The following is a 19,195-nucleotide window of genomic DNA, read 5'->3' as shown; positions in this document are numbered from 1 at the left end:
GGCTCAGTCAGTTAAGTGTCCATCTTCTGCTCAGTTCATGATCCCATGGTCCTAGGATCAAGCACCACATTGGGCTCCCTGCTCCGTGGTGAGCCTACTTCTCTCTCTCCTTCTGCCTACTACTCCCCCTGCTTGGGTTCTCTTTCTCTCCCTCTCTTCCTCTGACAGATAAATAAATAAAATCTTTAAATTATTAAAGAAAAAAAAAGACTTAGGAAAGCTCGATGTCCACTATCTTTGAGGTCTCTGGGCAGAAGCCTCCCTGTCTATAATACTATTTCTGATGATCCCGCAGAAATTTGCCTATGAATTACCTCTTGTTTCTGTTCTTTTTTTCAGAGCATCAGTGTGGGCAGAGGAGCCAGGAAGAGAGTAAGTGCTAAGCCCACTGCAGGCTCTCAGCAAGAAGCTAATAGCATTGTTTTCCATTGAAAATATTAGCTGTATGTTTTTTAGAAAATTCAAATGAGCAAAAAGAAGGTTAAAATCACACTTAAATCCACCATTGCAGGAAACCTCTTACTTAATACATGATGTTATATCCTCTCAGATATTTCTGTGCATATATAAAAATTATATGTATTTATATTTAAATGGAATCAAACTGCATGTTATTTTATAATCTGCTTTTTACATAATATATTTGAGTACTTTCCATTGCCAATAAAGATACTTTTATAGCATCGTTTAAAATTACTGTAAAACATTTCACCATATGTTTCTTAAGGCCATACCATAATTTGTTCAACCATGCCCCATTATTGGACATTTAACTGTTTCTTCTTTTTCACTATTATGATCAGTTCTCCCATAAACACTCATGCATTTAAATCTCTGGCATGTCTATGGTTGTGGTTATTTCTTTAATATAAAGGCCTACACATAAAAACTTTAGTCAAAGAGTATAAATATTTTTTAGGTTTTTGAGAACTATTTCCAAACTGCTCTTTAGAAAGGCTGTCCTTGATCTGAAGGGGCACATGCACCCCGATGTTTATAGCAGCAATGTCCACAACAGCCAAATTATAGAAAGAGCCCAAATTTCTAGCAACTGATGAATGGATAAAGAAGATGTGGAGTGTATATATAAAATGGAATATTACTCAGCCTCTGAAAATAATGAAATCTTGCCATTTGCAACAATGTAGATAGAACTAGAGGGTATTATGCTGAGTGAAATAAGTCAGTCAGAGAAAGACAAATACCATATTATTTCACTCATATGTGGAATTTAAGAAACAAAACAGATGAATATAGGGAAAGGGGGGAAAAGAGAGTGAGAGGAAAGCAAACCATAAAAGAATCTTAACAATGGAGAACAAACTGAGGGTTGCTGGAAGGAGGTGGGCCGGGAATGGGCTAAATGGGTGATGGGTATTAAGGAAGGCATTTGTGATGAGCATTGGGTGTTACGTAAGTGATGAATCACTGAATTCTCCACCTGAAACCAATATTGCCATGTATGTTAACTAACTAGAATCTAAATAAGAACTTGAAATTAGAAAAATCACCAAAATTGTTAGACCGACCTGCTCATCAACAGGGCACCAAAGTCATGTTTTTGAGGAATAAATAAATATCTTCTATCTTTCACAGTAGAAAAAGAGAGGTTAACTCTAAAATTCTGTTCCAAAATACAAAATACAGAAACTGTAGTCTGCCACAATAGAAAAGCTATTAACAGAAAGATAAGAAAACTGATCTAATTCTACAGAACACCAGCAGCTCGACTGTTTAGTCATGTACCTCGAGGGTGGGCACATTTTATCTGTAAAGTGCCAGATAGCAAATATCTTAGGTTGTGTATGCCGTATGGTCTCACGTATAACTACTCAACTCTGCTTGTAGGGCAAAAGCAGCAAAAGATAATACATAGATGAATGAGAGTGGTTGGGTCCCAATAAAACTATTTATGGAAATAGGAAAAGAAAAAGAAAGAAAGAAAGAGAGAGAGGAAGAAAAAGAAGAAGAAAGAAAGAAGAAGAAAAAAAGAAAAGGAAAGAAAAGAAAAGAAAGAGAGAGAAAAAAAAAGGAAAAAGGAAAAAGAAAGATTGTGCTAATTTATGGTTATCAATTTTCCCATAACCTCATCAACATAATATTAATTTCATTTGGTTGAGGGGTCTCTTTATTTTGGGTTTTTGTTGTGTAAGTTTTCAACAGTTTTTTTTTTTTTTTTTTAAGATTTTATTTCTTTGTTTGTTTGTGAGAAAGTGAGAGAGTGAGCACAAGCCGGGACAGAGGGAAGGGAAATCCCAAGCAGACTCCCCACTGCGCAGAGCCTGATGTGGGGCTGCATCTCACAACCCTGAGGTCATGACCTGAGCTGAAACCAAGACTCGGTTGCTCAACCAACTGAGCCACCCAGGGGCCCCATTGTTTTCAGGAGTTTTAAGTAAAAAATTGGATTCTTTGGATTCTTTGGATTCTTTTTCTGCATATTTTTGCTATTATAAGGGTGAATTTTTTTTTTTTTTAGTATGTCATAGGCCACTTTGGCAAAGTGTTTAGCTATCTATTAGGGAAAGGAGAAAGTTCTAGTCCTTGTTTTTTTGGCAGCAATCTGACGGTCTCTCTGAAGGCTCACCACAATGTTCCAGCTAACCCCTGACCCAAGGGCCGAGGTAGCCAACATCCTCCAGGCAGTGAGAACTCCAGCCCGAGCAACTCCTTCGGACTCTTTCAAGAGTGGTCTATTGTGTATTCTGTAGTCTCCATGGGGGGGCAGGGCTTGGCCTCTGGGAGGATTTGTGAATGAAGCCACTTCTGGCTGCTCTACTTGCTGACCCTTACATGGGGTTTTTGACCAGGATGAAGATTCAGGAACCGATGTGGGGGAAGGAGCAGATGAATGGGCCCAGTCCAAAGCCACAGTCAGACCCCCTGACCAGCTGGAGCTGACCGATGCGGTGAGTCAGGCACCTCCCGCCCTTGTCCCTTCCACCTTCTCCAGTCTCAGAGATGTGCTCTTGCACGGTAATGATTAGCCGCCTGTACAGAGCCTGGGTGTGAGATGTCTGCTGGTACCCCAAGTACCAGAAGAGATGGGGAGCCCTCCATGTAGGACCCTCTGGGTATTTCTCTCCCTCAGGAGCTAAAGGAAGAGTTCACCCGCATTCTGACTGCCAACAACCCACACGCCCCCCAGAACATCGTCAGGTACAGCTTCAAAGTAAGTCCCCCCACCCGGGGTGGGGGCCTCTGGGTACCCCTTGGCTTGGCAGGGACTTGCTATTCTGCAAAAACCTCTCTGCTATTAGAGACCATCTTTAAACTTTGTTCTTTGGCTGGAACCTTGAAATTTTACATGAACTCTTCCAGAGATTTCAAAAATTTCTTTACTAATCTCCCTTACAGTCTTAATGAGTATTTATTACATGTCAGACACTGTGTTAATAAATTATTTTAGTTATGTTTAAAACTTACAACTATCCTGAAAATTAGATAGTATTATCCTCATTTTACAGATGAAAAAAAAAAAAAAATCAAGGCGTAGAGTGGTTAAGCCCAAGGTCATGCAGAAAATAGGGGACAGAATCAGGATTTGAATCCATTCTGCCTGCAACCACAAACCCTGTTCTTAGCTGCCACACTGTTTTATCCTCCCAACCATCTGAGTTCCTGAGACAAGGGCTTTGTGGTGACTATGTAAGGCAGAGCATCCCAACCTATGTGCGGAAATAGTAATTCTTTCAGCCCTCCAGGGGTAGGTGGGTTTGGTTCAGTCAGAGCACATGGGCTGGGTTCCTCTCTAGAGCTTCTCTTTAGAACTTACCCCTATATGTCATACAAATGTAAAAATTTTCTATGTGACTTGAAAAGGATTGAGAAGAAATGTTTTGAAAGAAGGAAGGAGGGGTGCCTGGGTGGCTCAGTGGGTTAAGCCTCTGCCTTCTGCTCAGGTCATAATCTCAGGATCCTGGGATCGAGGCCCACCTCGGACTCTCTGTTGGGCAGGGAGCCTGCTTTCCCCTCTCTCTCTGCCTACTTGTGATTGCTCTCTCTGTCAAACAAATAAATAAAAATCTTTTTAAAAGAAAGAAAGAAAGAAAGAAAGAAAGAAAGAAGGAAGGAAGGAAACCTGGTGTCAAAGTCAATGGTACAACTAGGATGATTTTCAATAAGGAAGCTAGGTAGGGGACCCAGACTAATAGACCCTACAGAAACAGGGATCACATCTGCGTTTGCTAAGCTTTATATCCCTGGAACCTAGAAAATACTTGGCATGTTGTACAGTGTCTGCTTAAAAATTATTTGTTGAAGGGGCACCTGGGTGGCTCAGTGGTTTAAGCCTCTGCCTTCAGCTCTGGTCGTGGTCTCAGGGTCCTGGGATCGAGCCCCACATCGGGCTCTCTGCTCGGTGGGGAGCCTGCTTCCCCCTCTCTCTGCCTGCCTCTCTGTCTGCTTGTGACCTCTCTTTCTCTCTCTCTGTCAAATAAATAAATAATCTTAAAAAAAAATTATTTGTTGAAGAAGGAATGAACAAGGTTGCCTGGATTTTAAGCTGAGCCCTGCTTCTCATTTGCTGTATGAACTGGATAAGGGCCAAACTCAAAAACCTTTTCTAGATGTCTGTGGCCCCTTGTATGGCACAGAAAGATTGGGGATTGGGGGTGTCTCTGAGAATCTATCCAGTCCTCACATCCACTTATAACAGTGTGGAGAAGGTCAGGCCAGGTGTGTCTGATGACTATGTGTGACCTGTCTCAGCTCTGTGGTGAGACAGGTACACCAGGATCCCTCAGCATGGATGTGAGAGACAGTGATAGGCAAGTCCAGTACTATTCAAAGTTGAAAAGAAAAGACAATTTAAAAATATGTCTTTGATGAGAACGTAAAAGAAAAAACTTCTTTCATTTGCCTCCTCTTTTTTTTTTTTTTTAAGATTTTATTTATTCATTTGACAGAGATCACAAGTAGGCAGAGAGGCAGGCAGAGAGAGAGGAAGGGAAGCAGGCTCCCTGCTCAGCAGAGAGCCCGAAGCAAGGGCTCGATCTCAGGACCCTGAGATCATGACCTGAGCTGAAGACAGAGGCTTTAACCCGCTGAGCCACCCAGGTGCCCCATTGTCTTCTCTTCTTAAGCTGGAATGTAATGAAAACTTCAGGTTAACTGAACATTTGGGGATATCTATCTATATATATCTCGTTAACAGATGGACCATGTTAATCCTTAAAGAATGAAGGCAGACAGCATTCTCACTCCGGCGCTTTTGGGACCCCTGGTCTGACTCAGCCCCCTCTCCTCTTAGGAAGGCACATATAAGCTTATTGGCGTGGTGAACCAACTGGCAGTTCACTTCAGCCAGGTCGGGAATCTGATCCCCAAAGACTCGGATGAAGGACGGCGGCAGCACTACCGCGATGAGTTAGCAGCAGGTAGGCCTCGGGGCCGGCAGGAAGTGGAGGCCCAGAGCCCAGGTTCCTTTCTGTGGTCATCCTAGGGAGCAGATACTAAGCCATAACTTCGCAGAGCTTCTGCTTACATGAAGCCCCACAGCTGGCGGCCCTGCTGCGGTCTGGGAGTTAAGCTGTGAGGACCCTGGGGTAACTGAGGCCTCAAAGGCAGAAACCAAGAGAGCCTTGCCCTGCCAGGGGACGAGGGAGCAGGCTTGGCCTTTGGATTCATCTGCAGTATCTTATCAAGGTTCTCAGGAGTCTGCCAAGGTGGTGATTTCAGAAACCGAAATCCTTGAAGAAGAAGAAGAGCCTAAGGAAACAGAAGCCGAAACTGAACTTGGGAGTCAAACAGATGTGCCTGCCGCTGAGGTACAGTATGGAACCTCTCCCATTCCTCCCCTTCCAGCTCCAGCTGCGGATGGAAGCTTTGGGGCTAACTGGTTGGAGGGTGGGGCTGTAGGTGAGAAGTTAAGAGGCTGTAGGTGGCAAGTCTCTGGCATCATCACCCTGTCCTACTCCAGCCTCTCCTAGGGCATGACTTCTCCCCATCCCCGATTCCCCACCACCTTCTTCTCACAGCTGAGCCCTGGTCCTGTGGGTCTTTTTTTTTCTAGGCAGCTGTAAAAGCAACTGAAGAAGAATTGATGACTCCTAAGCAGCCCAAGGAGCGAAAGCTCACCAACCAGTTCAACTTCAGTGAGAGGGCCTCACAGACCTTAAACAATCCTCTCCGGGTAGAGCAACCCCCACTACAGCCCCTTGACCTCCTGGTTCTGCACTATTGCATGGCAGGGAAGGAACAGGCTTGACTCCTGCCCCAGCAGCCCTTAGCCTGGAAGGATGACAGGCACAGCACAGTTCATCTCTCCAAGGAGAGCTGGGAACATGTGTTGGGGGTCTTGTAAGCTGTTCAGAGTTCAGAACTCCTTGTAAGGAGTTCAGAGTGGGTAACAAGGAGTCTGGAGCCCTTCACTGAGATTGAAACTTGTATGGGCCTTGGAGAAGAGGTCAAGATCTGGGGGAGAGAGGGGAGGCCAGAATGTGCCAGGGAGGCAGGACTAAGCCAGTTTGACTGCAGTTGATGCTCTCTGTGATAGACTAGCTGGAAAAGGCTAGAAAAGTTTCCTGGCTCACTAGTATGGAGGACCCTGAATACCAGGTTGAAGGAACCTCTCAGGATTTCAGGGGAGAAACTCATGTATGTAGACAGTGTTTTACAGAAATCAACCTATGAATGGAGGACAGAGGTCTACAGGATGGGTTTCTGGAAGCTCCTAATCATGCTGTGTGCTCCCTATTCAGTAATCTGGGTGGTACATAATGAAGAGGGAATGCATTCCTCTGTTGGAGCAGAGATCCCAGTATTAGGGAGAAGCCTTCTCAGGATAAGGGATGTTAGCCCAGTAGCTTATCAGGGGCTGATCTCTGTGTCTTGCATCAGGAGGCTGGCCAGAGACCTGTCCATCCCCCACTTGGAGTTTTTCTCCTTTGCCCCTGAGTTCTATCTTAGGCTTTTTCTAAAGAAGCTTAGAAGGAAAATGGAGGCTCTCACTCCATCATTTGGTCCTTTGTTCAGGCCCTCTTTACTTCCCCAGTTCTGTGTTCCATCCCTCCCTCTGCTCCAACTGAAATGTTTCACCCAAGGATATACTGCCGGGTTAAGTGAGAAGGATTTGAAGGCTTTCTGTGGGTTTCCTGCTGTCATTGTTCTCTAGGACCGAGAATGCCAGATGGAGCCTCCTCCCAGGACAAACTTTTCAGCCACAGCCAATCAGGTGAGACCCTGGATCAGTCTAAAACTCATCACCACACCCCAGCCACCCACCCCATGCATCCTTGTCAAAGAATCTTCTGCATCCATCTATCTCCCTGTTCCTTGTCTAGGCTCTGAACACTAGGGATATGAGACAGTGGGACCACACCCTGTGAGCTCTGGATCAGCTACATGCCCCCCACCCCAGGGCAAGGCTGTCAAAGAGGGAAATAAGTGTGGTTTCTAACTCTCTGTAACCCATAGCACCCCAAGGCTGATTCTGAAGTGTTAGCATTTTAACCTGCTCTTCCAGAAGCCTTCATTCTTCCTGAAGACCCTCTTTCCCCCTCAAATCCTACTGGTAGCCATGCTGATTTGGGCAGGATTTGGTGCCAGGAGACCTGAGCTCAGGCGCCAACTTGCTGCTCATACTATAAGATCCTGGGCAAACCATGTCACTCTTAATTCATCAGTTACTGTTTCTCTGTCAAATGAGGACAACAAGCAGCCTCACAGAGTTGTCGGAAGGCTCTGAATGAGATAACAAACATTGAATTGTATTGTAGCATGGAATATTGGCCCGTGGGTGAATCATTACTGTAAGGTGTGTCTATCTGGCCTCCAGGTGGCAGTGACTGCCCAACTCTGGAGAGCACAGACTGTGATCTGGGGTTTTTCAGTCCCAGATCCTTGCTGGTTCCTTTGTTACTATCCTTGGGCTTCTCTTGCTGTCAGATCCAGTTAGCAGGAGTTTCCTTACTTTTTTTTTTTAAGATTTTATTTATTTATTTATTTGAGAGAGAGAGACACACACACACACACACACAAAGGGCATGAGCAGGGGGAGGAACAGAGGGTGAGAGGGCAGGGAAAATCTCAAGCAGACTTGGCAATGAGTGTGGAGCCCAACATGGTGCTCAATCCTACAACCCTGAGATCATGACCTGAACCAAGAGTCAAACACTTAACTGACTGAGCCACCCAGGTGCCCATCCCTTATGTTTGTTTATCTTTTTATGCTCAGAAGTTGTGGTCAGTGCTCTAGATAGCCGACATGAACTAGTGAAGTTTATCACATCTCTATATGGGGAAACATTTTTAAAATGTCCTAGTTCAGTGTCTTATAAATCACCAAGAAAAATGTGAGCTATTCTATATTTGCCCATTTGTTTTGCCTAGCAGGGTCTGTAGGTTGCAACAATACTGATCTTTAGGTGACAATTGAGCCTCTAAGCTGCAGAGTAGAAAGTTCATCCCAGAGGTGCCCTGAGAGCTTCATTCTTGTCCTAGAGCTGACAGCAGAGAAGACAGACATCGAATACATAATTACCCTGGACCAAGTAGAGGATGCTATAGAGGCATGTGACAGGGGTTGACATAGTCTATTCCTCAAACCCTAAAAGCTAAATAGGAGCTGCCTGGATGAAGATTTTGCCCTATGATGATCCTTCTCATCTTGCCCTTGCCTAGTGGGAGATCTACGATGCCTATGTAGAGGAGCTTAAGAAACAGGAAAAGACCAAAGAAAAAGAGAAGGCAAAGACACCAGTGGCTAAAAAAATGGGGAAGATGACCATGAGGAAGATGACATCTATGGAGTCCCAGGTTTGATGGAGGTTTCATGGCTGTGTCACAGAGAATGACTGAGTGGGATCTTGGTCTCTGGGTAGTGAGGAACCTGGCCATCAGGAAGGACTTCACAGACTTTAAGGGGTGTGTGTGTGTATGTGATAATGCTGAATTATTAATAGTTCTTTTCTTTTGGGAAGATGTGAGAAGAGCTAGAGCTACCTCTGGCATTCCATACTTCTCCCCATTCAGGATTGTTGGGCTAGGGGGCAACAGAAGACATGAATGTTATTGAAAGTTCAATGTATACCTTGAAAGAGCTCAGGAGTCTTCTCAGGATGAGGTGGGATATGAGAATAGAGCACCATCTCCCTGAGCAAGGGCTCCTAAGGTTTGGGAGAGTGATTTGCTCTTGACCTTCAGTCTTTGGGCTTTATTTGTTCAATTTTTTAGGTGAGTCTTACGGGCCAGAAGGCAAGTCAGAGCTGATTACAGTCACCAGCATGTCCAGGCCAATGGGTGTGATCATTCCGGGCTGGATGTTTACTCTGAAGAACCATATAGGAGTCATTATAGAGGTCATGGTTGGGGGGCTCGTTGTAGGTATAGCCAGTATAGGTTGGGGATCATCATGGAAATTATGATGATAGGTCACCACAGGGAAGATCACCACAGGGAGATGCTGAAAGGCCACTTTTGTCCCTTCAACAGAGAGAAAGCTGGGTCGGGAGCCAGAGTCACAGTATGGGTATCAGGATGAGTTTGACTGGCAATGGAGTGGGAAAGTGAGGGCCACAGGAAGCCGAAGTCTAGGTTCAGCACCGTGGAGAGCGCCCAAGCAGCTCTCTGGGAAGTGGTTCTGCTACAGAAAACATCAGTTAAAGGAAATTTTGCTTTGTCTTAGGTATGCCCACTTCCACTCAATTTCATGTCCCCAATAAAAGTCACATTTTATGAGAGGTTTGAGACTTCCCTGCTTCGGCTTAATATGAACTTCTCTAATTCAGTTTCATTTAACTACAGACCAAAACTTGTGATCATGATCATGCTGGGTACTGGAACCCAGAAGTGAAAGATGAAGTCCTTGCCCCATGGCTTGCTCTGTCCAGACCTTTGATTTCCCCTGTACTGTTGCCTAGAGGTTAGTGGCTTTGTAGGAGCTGTTGGCTTGGGTCAAGTTTCACTTGAAGATCCTTTAAGGATTTAGCTGTAGGCTGTGTGTTAGGACTATTATTATAGAAACCTTAACTGCAACTGCCAGGACCCAGAGAACAGAAGAAATGTCCCCATGGCTGAGACTGAAAACTGTCCTTTGGTCTAAGCCCTTGGTGCCTAACATGTCTATTAGACTTGGTGTCTAATGTGCCTAGGGAAGGGGGACTACGCTGGATTCCTCCAGCTTGGTTGACATTGAAGGCTGTGATGCAGGTAGATTCCAGTCCTCTGTACCAAGAAGCTACGTGGTGGCAGGACATTGTGGGGTGTAAGATACCCCCAATACCAGTGAACACCTTAGTGTGCAACCTCTCACAAGGGAACTGAGTTTTAATTGGGAATCCCAAGTACTGAGCCTGGCTGTCTGTAGAATTGAGTGGCCCTTTGCTCAGGCCCAGCGTATGAACAAAGTGACACCTTTTTTCAGGGACTTGCATCTGATGAGGTTGATATAAAACTCAAGTGCACGGGAGGGGAGAAAGCAGAACAACTCATTGATACCCTGTAGGAAGATCTGCAATGATAGATTTCAGGTTTCTGTCTCATTAATGATTTGGATGAATGTATAGAAATGAATGTAAGCTTATCTGGTCTGAAAGATTAGGACAGGAAGGGGAGAAAGGACTCAGAAGCCACAAGTTTAGTCAGAAATAATGAAGAACTATGTCTGCTCAAGTAACATAGTATCCAGAATGAGGGAGACATGAGTCCACCACACACTGTCCTCGGAGCACATCTAAAACCTTGAGTCTGCCAGGACCAGGCAAAGGTGGTCAGGCTAGTGAAGGACTGGCTTTCTCCATGGGGCTGCGGGCATGAGACCTGGAGTCCAGAGTTGAGTTTAGATCCTGTCTTTGCTACTTATTAGCTGGGTTCTTCTGACCTGTTTCCTCATTGGTAAAGACATCCTAATGATACTTACTTTGCAAGATTGTTGTGAGAACCCAAGATCATGTACTGTTGCTAGTATAGTAGAAGTTAGGTAATTTAACTGAAGTTGCCACTTGGCTCCTAATCCACAGAATGGGAAGGGAATGCAGCTCTGTGTATCTCCAGAAGCCATCCTCTTCCTGATGCCAACACTCCTAGGAAATTTCATTTTCAAGAGCCATGGGCCTGGCCTTCTTGAGCACCTTGAGGTCTGCACCTGGACAAAGCCTTGGGTTAGGAGTTGCTTCTGCCTTGTACTCCCTATGTACAAGCATATCTCTGTCCCCTCTCTGGGTCTCTATCTCTTCCTCAACTCTTGACTAAATAAGTTGGATCAGACGCTCTCTGAGGCCTTTAATAAGAGTCTTTTCATTGTCTGAGATGATGAAACTTTTCTGTCTCCACTAAAGAAGACTCTTACCTTCTCTTTTCTGTTCTTCCCTGCAATACCCTTCCTGGGCTCTCTCCAAAGTCCCATGTTGTACACCAAGATATACCTTCACCAGAACAAGTTCAGAATGAAAGATCATGAGTCAGGCTGTGCCCAGGAGCCAAGTATGGCAGTGCAGACTCCTTATGCCACATATGAGCTAGGCATTCCCAGAAGGGGGTGGTGACATGAGCTGCTCCTTGAGGCATTAAGAGATTTTTTTACAAAGCTATCTTGGGTAGGTGGTGTCAAAGAGACAATTGCACCTCTGGGCTGTGGCTTGAGGCATAAGCTCTGCAGGAGCTAGCTGTGAAGACCTGTGGCCTTTGTATCTCCACAGAGTGATGACATCACCAAAGTGACTCAGGCTGCTAAAATTGTGGAGCGGATGGTCAACCAGAACACATATGATGATGTTGCTCAAGGTAAGATTTAACGTGTTGGCAACTACTCTTACTGCTTGTATTTAAAAAATTTCTCAGGAGGTGCCTGGGTGCTCAGTTGGTGGAGCATCTGACTCTTGATTTTGGCTTAGGTCATGATTTCAGGGTTCTGGGATCAAGCCCTATGTACTCTGTGCTCAGGAGGGAGTCCACTTCTCTCCTACTCCCTCTCCCTCTGCCACATACACACCCCCTTCGCTCACAAGTGCTTCCTAATTCTTGTGTCCAGCTTGGGGACAATATAAATGCTAGAATGCAGACTGAAACAGCTCTGGGGATCCTCAGGAATGGAGGAAGGGAAATGAGGAATGAGTGGCAGCAGTCAAGGAAGGCAGAAGGGAGGGCTAAGCTAGGTGCCAACGGATAAGCAGAGTCTGAGAGGGAGATTAGCAAAAGGGCAGATGTTCTGGGCAAGGGACAGCATAAGCAGTCACTCGGTGGTAAAAACAAATTGGAATGGACTCTGAGGACAAAGGGCAGCAGACTCAGTGACTCAAGCAGGGGTTTGTTGGAAAGTAGTGAGAGTTCAGGCTACAGAGGTGGTTGGAGCCAGTTAATGAAGGGCCTGGACTATCTCAGGGAATCTGAGCTTTTCTGCAGAGAGTTCAAAGATCCTGTCCAGGCAGCAACACAATCCGGCGAGAGGTCAGCTAGAGAAGGATGTGATGGGGCACAATTCAGGGACAGAGACAAAGGTGAGGTTCAGCTGAGGGGTAGAATGGGCCTCATCCCACCTTTTCCAAGGGTAAAGAAAAGGAAGCAGTTATAATAGTGAAAAGCCAACATCAGCATTCCCTAGGAATGGCCCATGTACTGGACATTGTGCTGTGCAACTTACACATATTACTTTACATCATCCTGACCTCCACACTATTGGACAAATACCATTATTCTTTCCATTTCATAGGTGAGAAATTTGGGCCATTGCCACTTGTTCACAACCGCAGCCAGTATGAGGAGTGAGTGGAGCCATTGGGACTTGAACACAGGCCCTTTGGATCTATAGCCTAAGTGCTCCAGTGCAAGGCTACAGAGCCACTGAGCTTGAAGAGACATTTCAAGTAAACATTCAATAAGTCTATGCTGGTGATTAATTAGTGATGAAGTGAAGAAAGAGATTGATTCAGAAATGCTTAAATCCTGGGGGCCTGGGAAATTCTGGTGTCTTTGACAGAGCCAGGGAAACAGAATCCTTCCCATGGCATGAACAGCACATTCCCAAGTGGCTTGTATTTCCCTAAGAGGTTGTGCATTTATTTGGAGCAGCTGCCTCCCCAAAGTTGGCAGCTCCTCACTGCTGGCTGGTCTCCTTTGCTGACAGCCTAGGGCTCTTCTTGGTGACTTGATGCTCACTGCTCACCCATGGGACATAGAAACCAGGGCTGCCAAGACCAGCAGCCTAAACAAGCCCCCTTGTTATCATTCAGGCTGGAAAACGACCTTGAGTGCTTTTCAAAGCAGTCAAAGTACACAGCAGCTGTGAATGAATTTGTCACTCACACAGCTTGGCTTCCTGAAACCCAGCCTCTGCAACCAGCCCACCAAAGGGCTGCGAACACGATTAATATCCATGGAGAAACTGGCCTTGGTGAACCTTTTTCATTTATAAGAACACAATCACATAAAAATGCATTGAACTTTGATTTTTTTAATTGCACACTCTTTTCCCAAAGGAAAAGTCTAATCATGAAGAAGTGAAAACAGAAAAGTGTTACCAATTAATCTCCTCTCTGAAATGAGGTATTTTCAAAGACAGCCTAAGCTTGGGGCTCTCCTATATGATCAAGGCTCATGCCTCTGATGTCTCTGATTTTTTGTTGTTCCAAGACATTTTTGAGGTTTGAATGTGGTCCCACAACCTCAAGGCTGGGCCACTGCCTAGGCATGTCCTTGACCGTGTCGGATGAGAGGATTCATTTCCTAATGGGTCACCCCTGTTTGGGGAAAAAAAAAAAACTGAGAAATTTTTCACTTCTGTTGATTTATTTCGTTGTGTTCTTTGAACAATCATTGGGTGTCTGCTCTGTGGCTGGCACTGTGCTAGGCACTGCAGGTCCAGAGATGACTAGAACATGCTGCTTGCTCCCCAGGAGCTGTCTGGTAGGGGAGACGGGCAAAAGGATCAATAGAAGCAACACAGCATGACAGACATTTCAGCAGAGAAGAGGCAGGGCTGGAATGGAGGAAGAGATGAATTCTGCTTAACAAGAAAATGAAGGCCTCACAGAGAAGGAGTTTAATCTGGATCTGCAGTTAGTGGGAGTTTGCCAGGAAGATGGAGCAGAACGTTCTAGACACTATTTGATATAGAGGTTAGGTGAACACCTGACTGCAAATGACATGGCAGTCGTAGCCTGGACCCTTGGTTTGACCAGGGAGCCTGTGCAAGGGGAGTCATTGAGGGGTTTTCAGTGGGGGGGAGGAGGTGGTGTGGTGAGGTGATTGATTTGTTCTCATTCTGGTAGCTCTGGGGAGTGGGCACTGGAGGAGGAGTTACTGGAGGTGGGGAGACCAATTAGGAGGAGGATGTAGTAATGCAGGTGATGGTTCTTGGGACCTGGGCAGTGGCTTTGGGTTTGGAGAGAAGTGAATGGATTAAAAAAAGTCATCAGAAGGACAACATGAGATATGATGTAAAGAGATCAGTCAAGGATTACCAGGTTTCTACTTAGCCAAACGACAAGACAGGTGGAGCTTCTACCTAAGTTAGAGGAAACGGGAGGCAGAGACAATTTAGGGCAGGAGATGAATCAGAATCCAGAGAACCCATTTCAGGGATCCAGGCAGCTTCATCACAGTGGGGCTTTGCAGCGGGTGTGAAGATGGACAAACCTGGGATTTTATCTGAGAGGACATGTCTACTTTATTGTAAATTGCTTCCAACAACAGTGATGACAGTAACAATAACATACAGAAAGCTGACTATGTGTCAGCTATTTTTCTAAATACTACATATATGAACAATTAATCCTCACGACCGTCCTTTGAGATAGGTACTATTACTATTCCCACTTTGAAACACAAGAGTCTGTTTTGGCCAAGAAGGTACAGACAGAGAGTGGCAGGCCTGGGTTTGCCATAAAATGGCAGTCCCAGGGCTGATGCAGCCTGGGTGTGTTTAAGATTTTAAGTACTACGAGGATGCTGCTGACGAATACCGAGACCTGGAGGGTACGCTGCTGCCGCTCTGGAAGTTCCAAAACGACAAAGCCAAGCGCCTGGCCGTCACCGCCCTCTGCTGGTGAGTATGGACATTGCAGCAAACCCAGAGGCCCTGAGAGCCTGAGCTGGGGCACTTCTACTGCGCTTAACCACTCTGAAGATGACGCGTAGCATTATAGAAAAAAAGGGACTGGGATTCTTATGGGATTGTGCGATCAGCCCATGTCTCTAAATCAACAGTAGATGTCTTTAGTGTAGTTAGGCACCAGTGTTCGTGGAAAGGCTCATGTCTATTGGGAAAGCCACGTTCATTTCCTGGGCCAACAGATTCATATTTGTTTTGCAGGAATCCAAAGTACAATGATCTGTTTGCAGTGGGACATGGCTCCTGTAAGTAATCTGGCTATTTGTTCGTTTGCTCACTCAATCAGCAAACACTTAAGGACCTTAAGCACCAGTGCAGAGAGCTCTTTGTGAGGTGTGAAAGTTGTAAAAGGACTGAGATCTAGTCACTGCCTTCAGGGGCTCCCAGTCTGATGGGGAATGCAGACAACCATACCAGCAGTTAGCACTGAGTGAAGGACTATACCAAAGTGAGCCCTAAAGGTTTTATTGTAGTGAAGGAAGAGGGGAGAGCACTCCTGGCGGAGGAACCAGCATATGCAAAGGTCTGGAGGCACAAGAGATATGGGAGGAAATAAAGCTGCTGAGGGAGCCAGGGTTGGTCCCCGAATGGCTTGGTAAACAATTCCAAGAAGCTTGGAGATTCTCCTGAGGAAAGTTTTATGACATTCTCCTGAGGGGAAATCACGGAAGGAATTTAAGAAGGGCAGGGACAGAACCAGGGCAGGGGGAAGTGGCAGGCATGAGACTAGGGGCTGGGAAACAACCTGGGAGACTGGTGAGGATCCCCAGGAAGAGATGGTAGGACCTGGACCATGACTGTGGCATAGGAATGGAGAAATAGGTTTGGGAAGCTTGAGAAGGTGGACTGGACCAGACCTGGGGAAGGACTAGAGGTGAGGCTGAGAGAGGGAACGTTCCTGATCTGGCTCTGGAGCAGGTAGGGGTGGGGGAAGGTAGGTGCTCGATGTTCATCATTTGGCCTCTGGGCCCTGGAAGACCACTATTGTCCAGGGTGTTCCCGCCCCCGCCAGCCCGCCCTCATCCCTGAGGCAGGAGGCAGCACTGTGGTAACTGTGTGGTAGTTTTGCTTTCCCTTCATATTCTGTGTTCTCTGAAGAAGCCCCTACCTCCGTGCTGGGCTGGACATTCCCCCTTCCTAACGGGAGAGGGCCCCACACTTCATGTTAGCTGAATCTCCCCCAGCTAACGGCCTGTTCTCTGGCTGGGAGAATCAGCATCTATGAACAGAAAAAACCCTTCCGTTCTCCAAGCTTCTGCTGGCTGGCAGACGTGCAGGCTCCTGGTCTCTACCCCTCTGACCGCCTGTGCACCCGGCCCATTCTTTCCCCGGGGCTGGGGGATGGGAGGGAGGGCAAGGAGGGGTTGGTGTTTATTATTCCTCTCAGGGAGGAGACCTTGGAGCTGCTCCCAGTCTCGTGGTCTGGGCTGCCTTTGAGGATGCCCTAAATGCCCGCTTTGTGTCCCTACTCCTGAGGGTGGGCTGCTGCCAGGCTGGAAGCACCCTCCCCTTCTGGCAGGGAGCTAGCACATTCCTCCCCCTCCACTGCAGCTACTGGGCCTGGAACAGGGCCTGGGGGCTGGGCTGGCCCTCCCAGGAGTGGGTGTGGACCCCCTATGAGGCTGCTGTTGGCTCAGGCTCTCTGCCCAGGACTGAAGCTGGGCTGAGGCAGGCTCCCTAGCAGGTGGGAGCGGACAATGGCTCAGGTCTAGCCCCATCCTCCTCCCACTCAGGGCCAGAAGGAAGGTCAGCTGGTTGGGTTCAGGCAGAGGCTGTCTCCAGCGGCCGCTTTAGTCAGGAGCAGTGGAGAAGAGTAACCCAGCCCTCAGGCATGGAGGACTCCAAGCCTGGCAGGCCCAGGAGCCTCCTTCAGGCAATCACTCACCCAGGGAGGCTCTCTTTGTCCCTCGCTGGCCGCATCCACACACCTGGGCAGCACCAGTCTCTTGTAGAACTTCTGGCCGAAGGGGTACCGCCCAGTGGTGAGACCTGGGGCCAGAAGCTGCTCTGAGCCTTGGTTTCCTTATTGGTAGCCTGAAGAGGCTGACACCTGCTGGATCTTCACCCCAGGGCATTGCTAGACTCACCAGAAAGAAAAGCAAACGTGCCCTGTGAACTCTAGGAACCACCCACATATAAAGGACAGCCTGTCATTCTGTCTTCTAGCTTTCCTACAGGACTCTCAGGGGACCCAAGCAGAGAGAGGGGGCTGTGGGGACGGAGGAGAACTGGACAAGGCCCCTACCTCCTCTAGAGCACAGGCCCAGGAGTAGCAGGGGTGCTATGGGCTGGGGCCGCCGCGGGCATGGGGTTACTGACCGGCTTGCCCATGGGCGTGACTAAGGTGGGACAATGGCAACGGTGAATACTGGGACTTCTGGGACTCTGTCAGTGAGGCTGGGCAATGGCTAGAGAAATATGACGTGGAGTAAGTTTTTTTCAGAGTTCTTTTGTTTGTAAGCTAAGAAAGTCCTGAGAATGTTTCAAAGACTGATAAGGAAAGAGCCAAAAGAAAGTGAGCTGAAAATGGCGCAGGGTCCTCCATATCTCAGTGCCACTCCGCAGAGGCCTGAGCTGAGCCAGGCTGAGGTGGGACTCAGAAGGGCTCCTGCGTTCACTTCTGAGGTCACTTCTGGGAGTCCTGTACTCTCCAGTGCCCAGATGCCCCCTTGGAAGAAAAAGGGCAAAGCTGAGGCAGGCGAAGGGCACCCTGGTCACTGATGAGGTCACTGCGAGGAGCGGCTGGCTCACCCGCGTCCATCACACTGTCTGGGGAAACTCCCGATGCCAGCCTCCTAGCATCAGCCTTTGTCTCCTACAAACACTGGAGCGAGAATTTGGGTTGGACCCTGATGAGCTCAGCCCAGAACTCTTTTTGCCTGGCATTCCCAGACATTTATTCTATAATCCAGCTAAGAAGGACTTTGGCGGCGGTAGGCTCATATCTAAGAAGGACTGGGGCCAGTCTCCTATTTGAGCACAGAGCAGGCTTGCTGGAGCCAGGCCAGGCCAAGGGCAAGTAGGTAAGGAAAAGGGTGCTATTGCCTGCAATAGCAAAGGAATATTTGCACTGCCTTCCCTGCATGGGTGCCAGGGAGGATGCAGGGATGGGGGCACCTCAAGCTGCATAGAAAGCGAAGACTAGGCTGCCCCTGGGGCCAGGCTCCGCATCTCAGCAGAGTGGAGAAAGACCGTGAGCAGGTGAAAGCAGATGGAGGAAAGCCGGAGACCAAGGGAAAGAAGTCTAGGAAGGGGCAGCCCATGGAGCAAAGCAGGGATGCAATTATGTGGGCCTGCGGCACTGAAGGGGTCCTTTCCAGCCCATCAACCGCTTGATAGCAGGGAAATGGAACTCCTCAGGGTCTGTTGGGCGGGGATAGTGGAAGAGATCCTGGGCCCCCTGTGTGGTCCTGACCGGCTCACACGGAGATGAGGGGGAAGCCGCCCAGTGGGCCACGATTAAGAAAGAAAGAGGAGTCAGCTGCCCCTCAGCCTGGCCTCCCTCTGGGGGCAGCCCTCAAGAGGAGCCAAAGTCAGGCCCTGAGTCCCCACGCGGAACCCTTTCCCCCTCTGTCCCACCACATCCTGGTCTGTGTCTGAGCTTGCCGTGGCCAGAGACACACTCGTAGGGATTTAAATCTTTCCTGATCATTTATTTGTCAGCTTCACTAATTAAGCAGTGTTAATTTCATTTACTGAAAATGGAAATTCATCCACCTCATTTCTCCCTGTTCATCCTCCACACGCAAAATCCATCACTCCTCAGCTGCAGGCTGTGTAAAATTTACAGGACTAATTATGTTGTCAGGTCTCTTTGTAAATACAGTCCATAAAGGCCACTGTGCTTGCCGGGTTGTAGTGCAAGGGCATTCCCGTTGTTAGTTTAATTACTGGTTAGTTATTTAGGTTCTCAAATGTTTGCCTCATTTTCCCTAAATCAAATTAAATGTCCCGCTTGATGTATTCTGTCTCCAAGGCCTTGCTCTTATTTCCCACACTTCTTAAATATGACTTCTCATCGGAGGAAAGTGCTCAGAAAAGCCCAGTTGCCTGAGAGGCTGAACCCAGCCTGGCACCACGGCCTCTGGGCCAGGCTGGAGGTTTGGAACCCTTTAGCACTGATGCCCTTTCCTGGTGACACCTGGGATA

General features: G+C 47.3%; 1 protein-coding gene across 3 annotated transcripts in view; it reads left to right on the top strand.

Annotated features, from left to right (window-relative positions):
* The window catches only part of DNAI1 (dynein axonemal intermediate chain 1), a 58,609-nt gene that overhangs the window by 20,224 nt on the left and 19,190 nt on the right, over window positions 1–19,195 (top strand). For 2 of the 3 annotated variants that reach the window (XM_059141940.1, XM_059141942.1), the window contains exons 2-13: window positions 340–372; window positions 2,811–2,909; window positions 3,092–3,172; window positions 5,252–5,378; window positions 5,647–5,768; window positions 6,014–6,133; window positions 7,115–7,174; window positions 8,623–8,757; window positions 10,959–11,075; window positions 11,637–11,721; window positions 14,863–14,980; window positions 15,248–15,291. In XM_059141940.1, the coding sequence (XP_058997923.1) occupies window positions 340–372; window positions 2,811–2,909; window positions 3,092–3,172; window positions 5,252–5,378; window positions 5,647–5,768; window positions 6,014–6,133; window positions 7,115–7,174; window positions 8,623–8,757; window positions 10,959–11,075; window positions 11,637–11,721; window positions 14,863–14,980; window positions 15,248–15,291 (1,141 nt within the window). The remainder of the gene's footprint in view (window positions 1–339; window positions 373–2,810; window positions 2,910–3,091; window positions 3,173–5,251; window positions 5,379–5,646; window positions 5,769–6,013; window positions 6,134–7,114; window positions 7,175–8,622; window positions 8,758–10,958; window positions 11,076–11,636; window positions 11,722–14,862; window positions 14,981–15,247; window positions 15,292–19,195) is intronic. The other variant, XM_059141941.1, reaches the window with a different exon arrangement.

Source organism: Mustela lutreola, chromosome 12 (assembly GCF_030435805.1).
Source record: "Mustela lutreola isolate mMusLut2 chromosome 12, mMusLut2.pri, whole genome shotgun sequence".
Taxonomy (NCBI): domain Eukaryota; kingdom Metazoa; phylum Chordata; class Mammalia; order Carnivora; family Mustelidae; genus Mustela; species Mustela lutreola.
The sequence above is the reverse complement of the archived record's forward strand: the minus strand, read 5'-3'. Positions and strand labels throughout refer to the sequence as shown.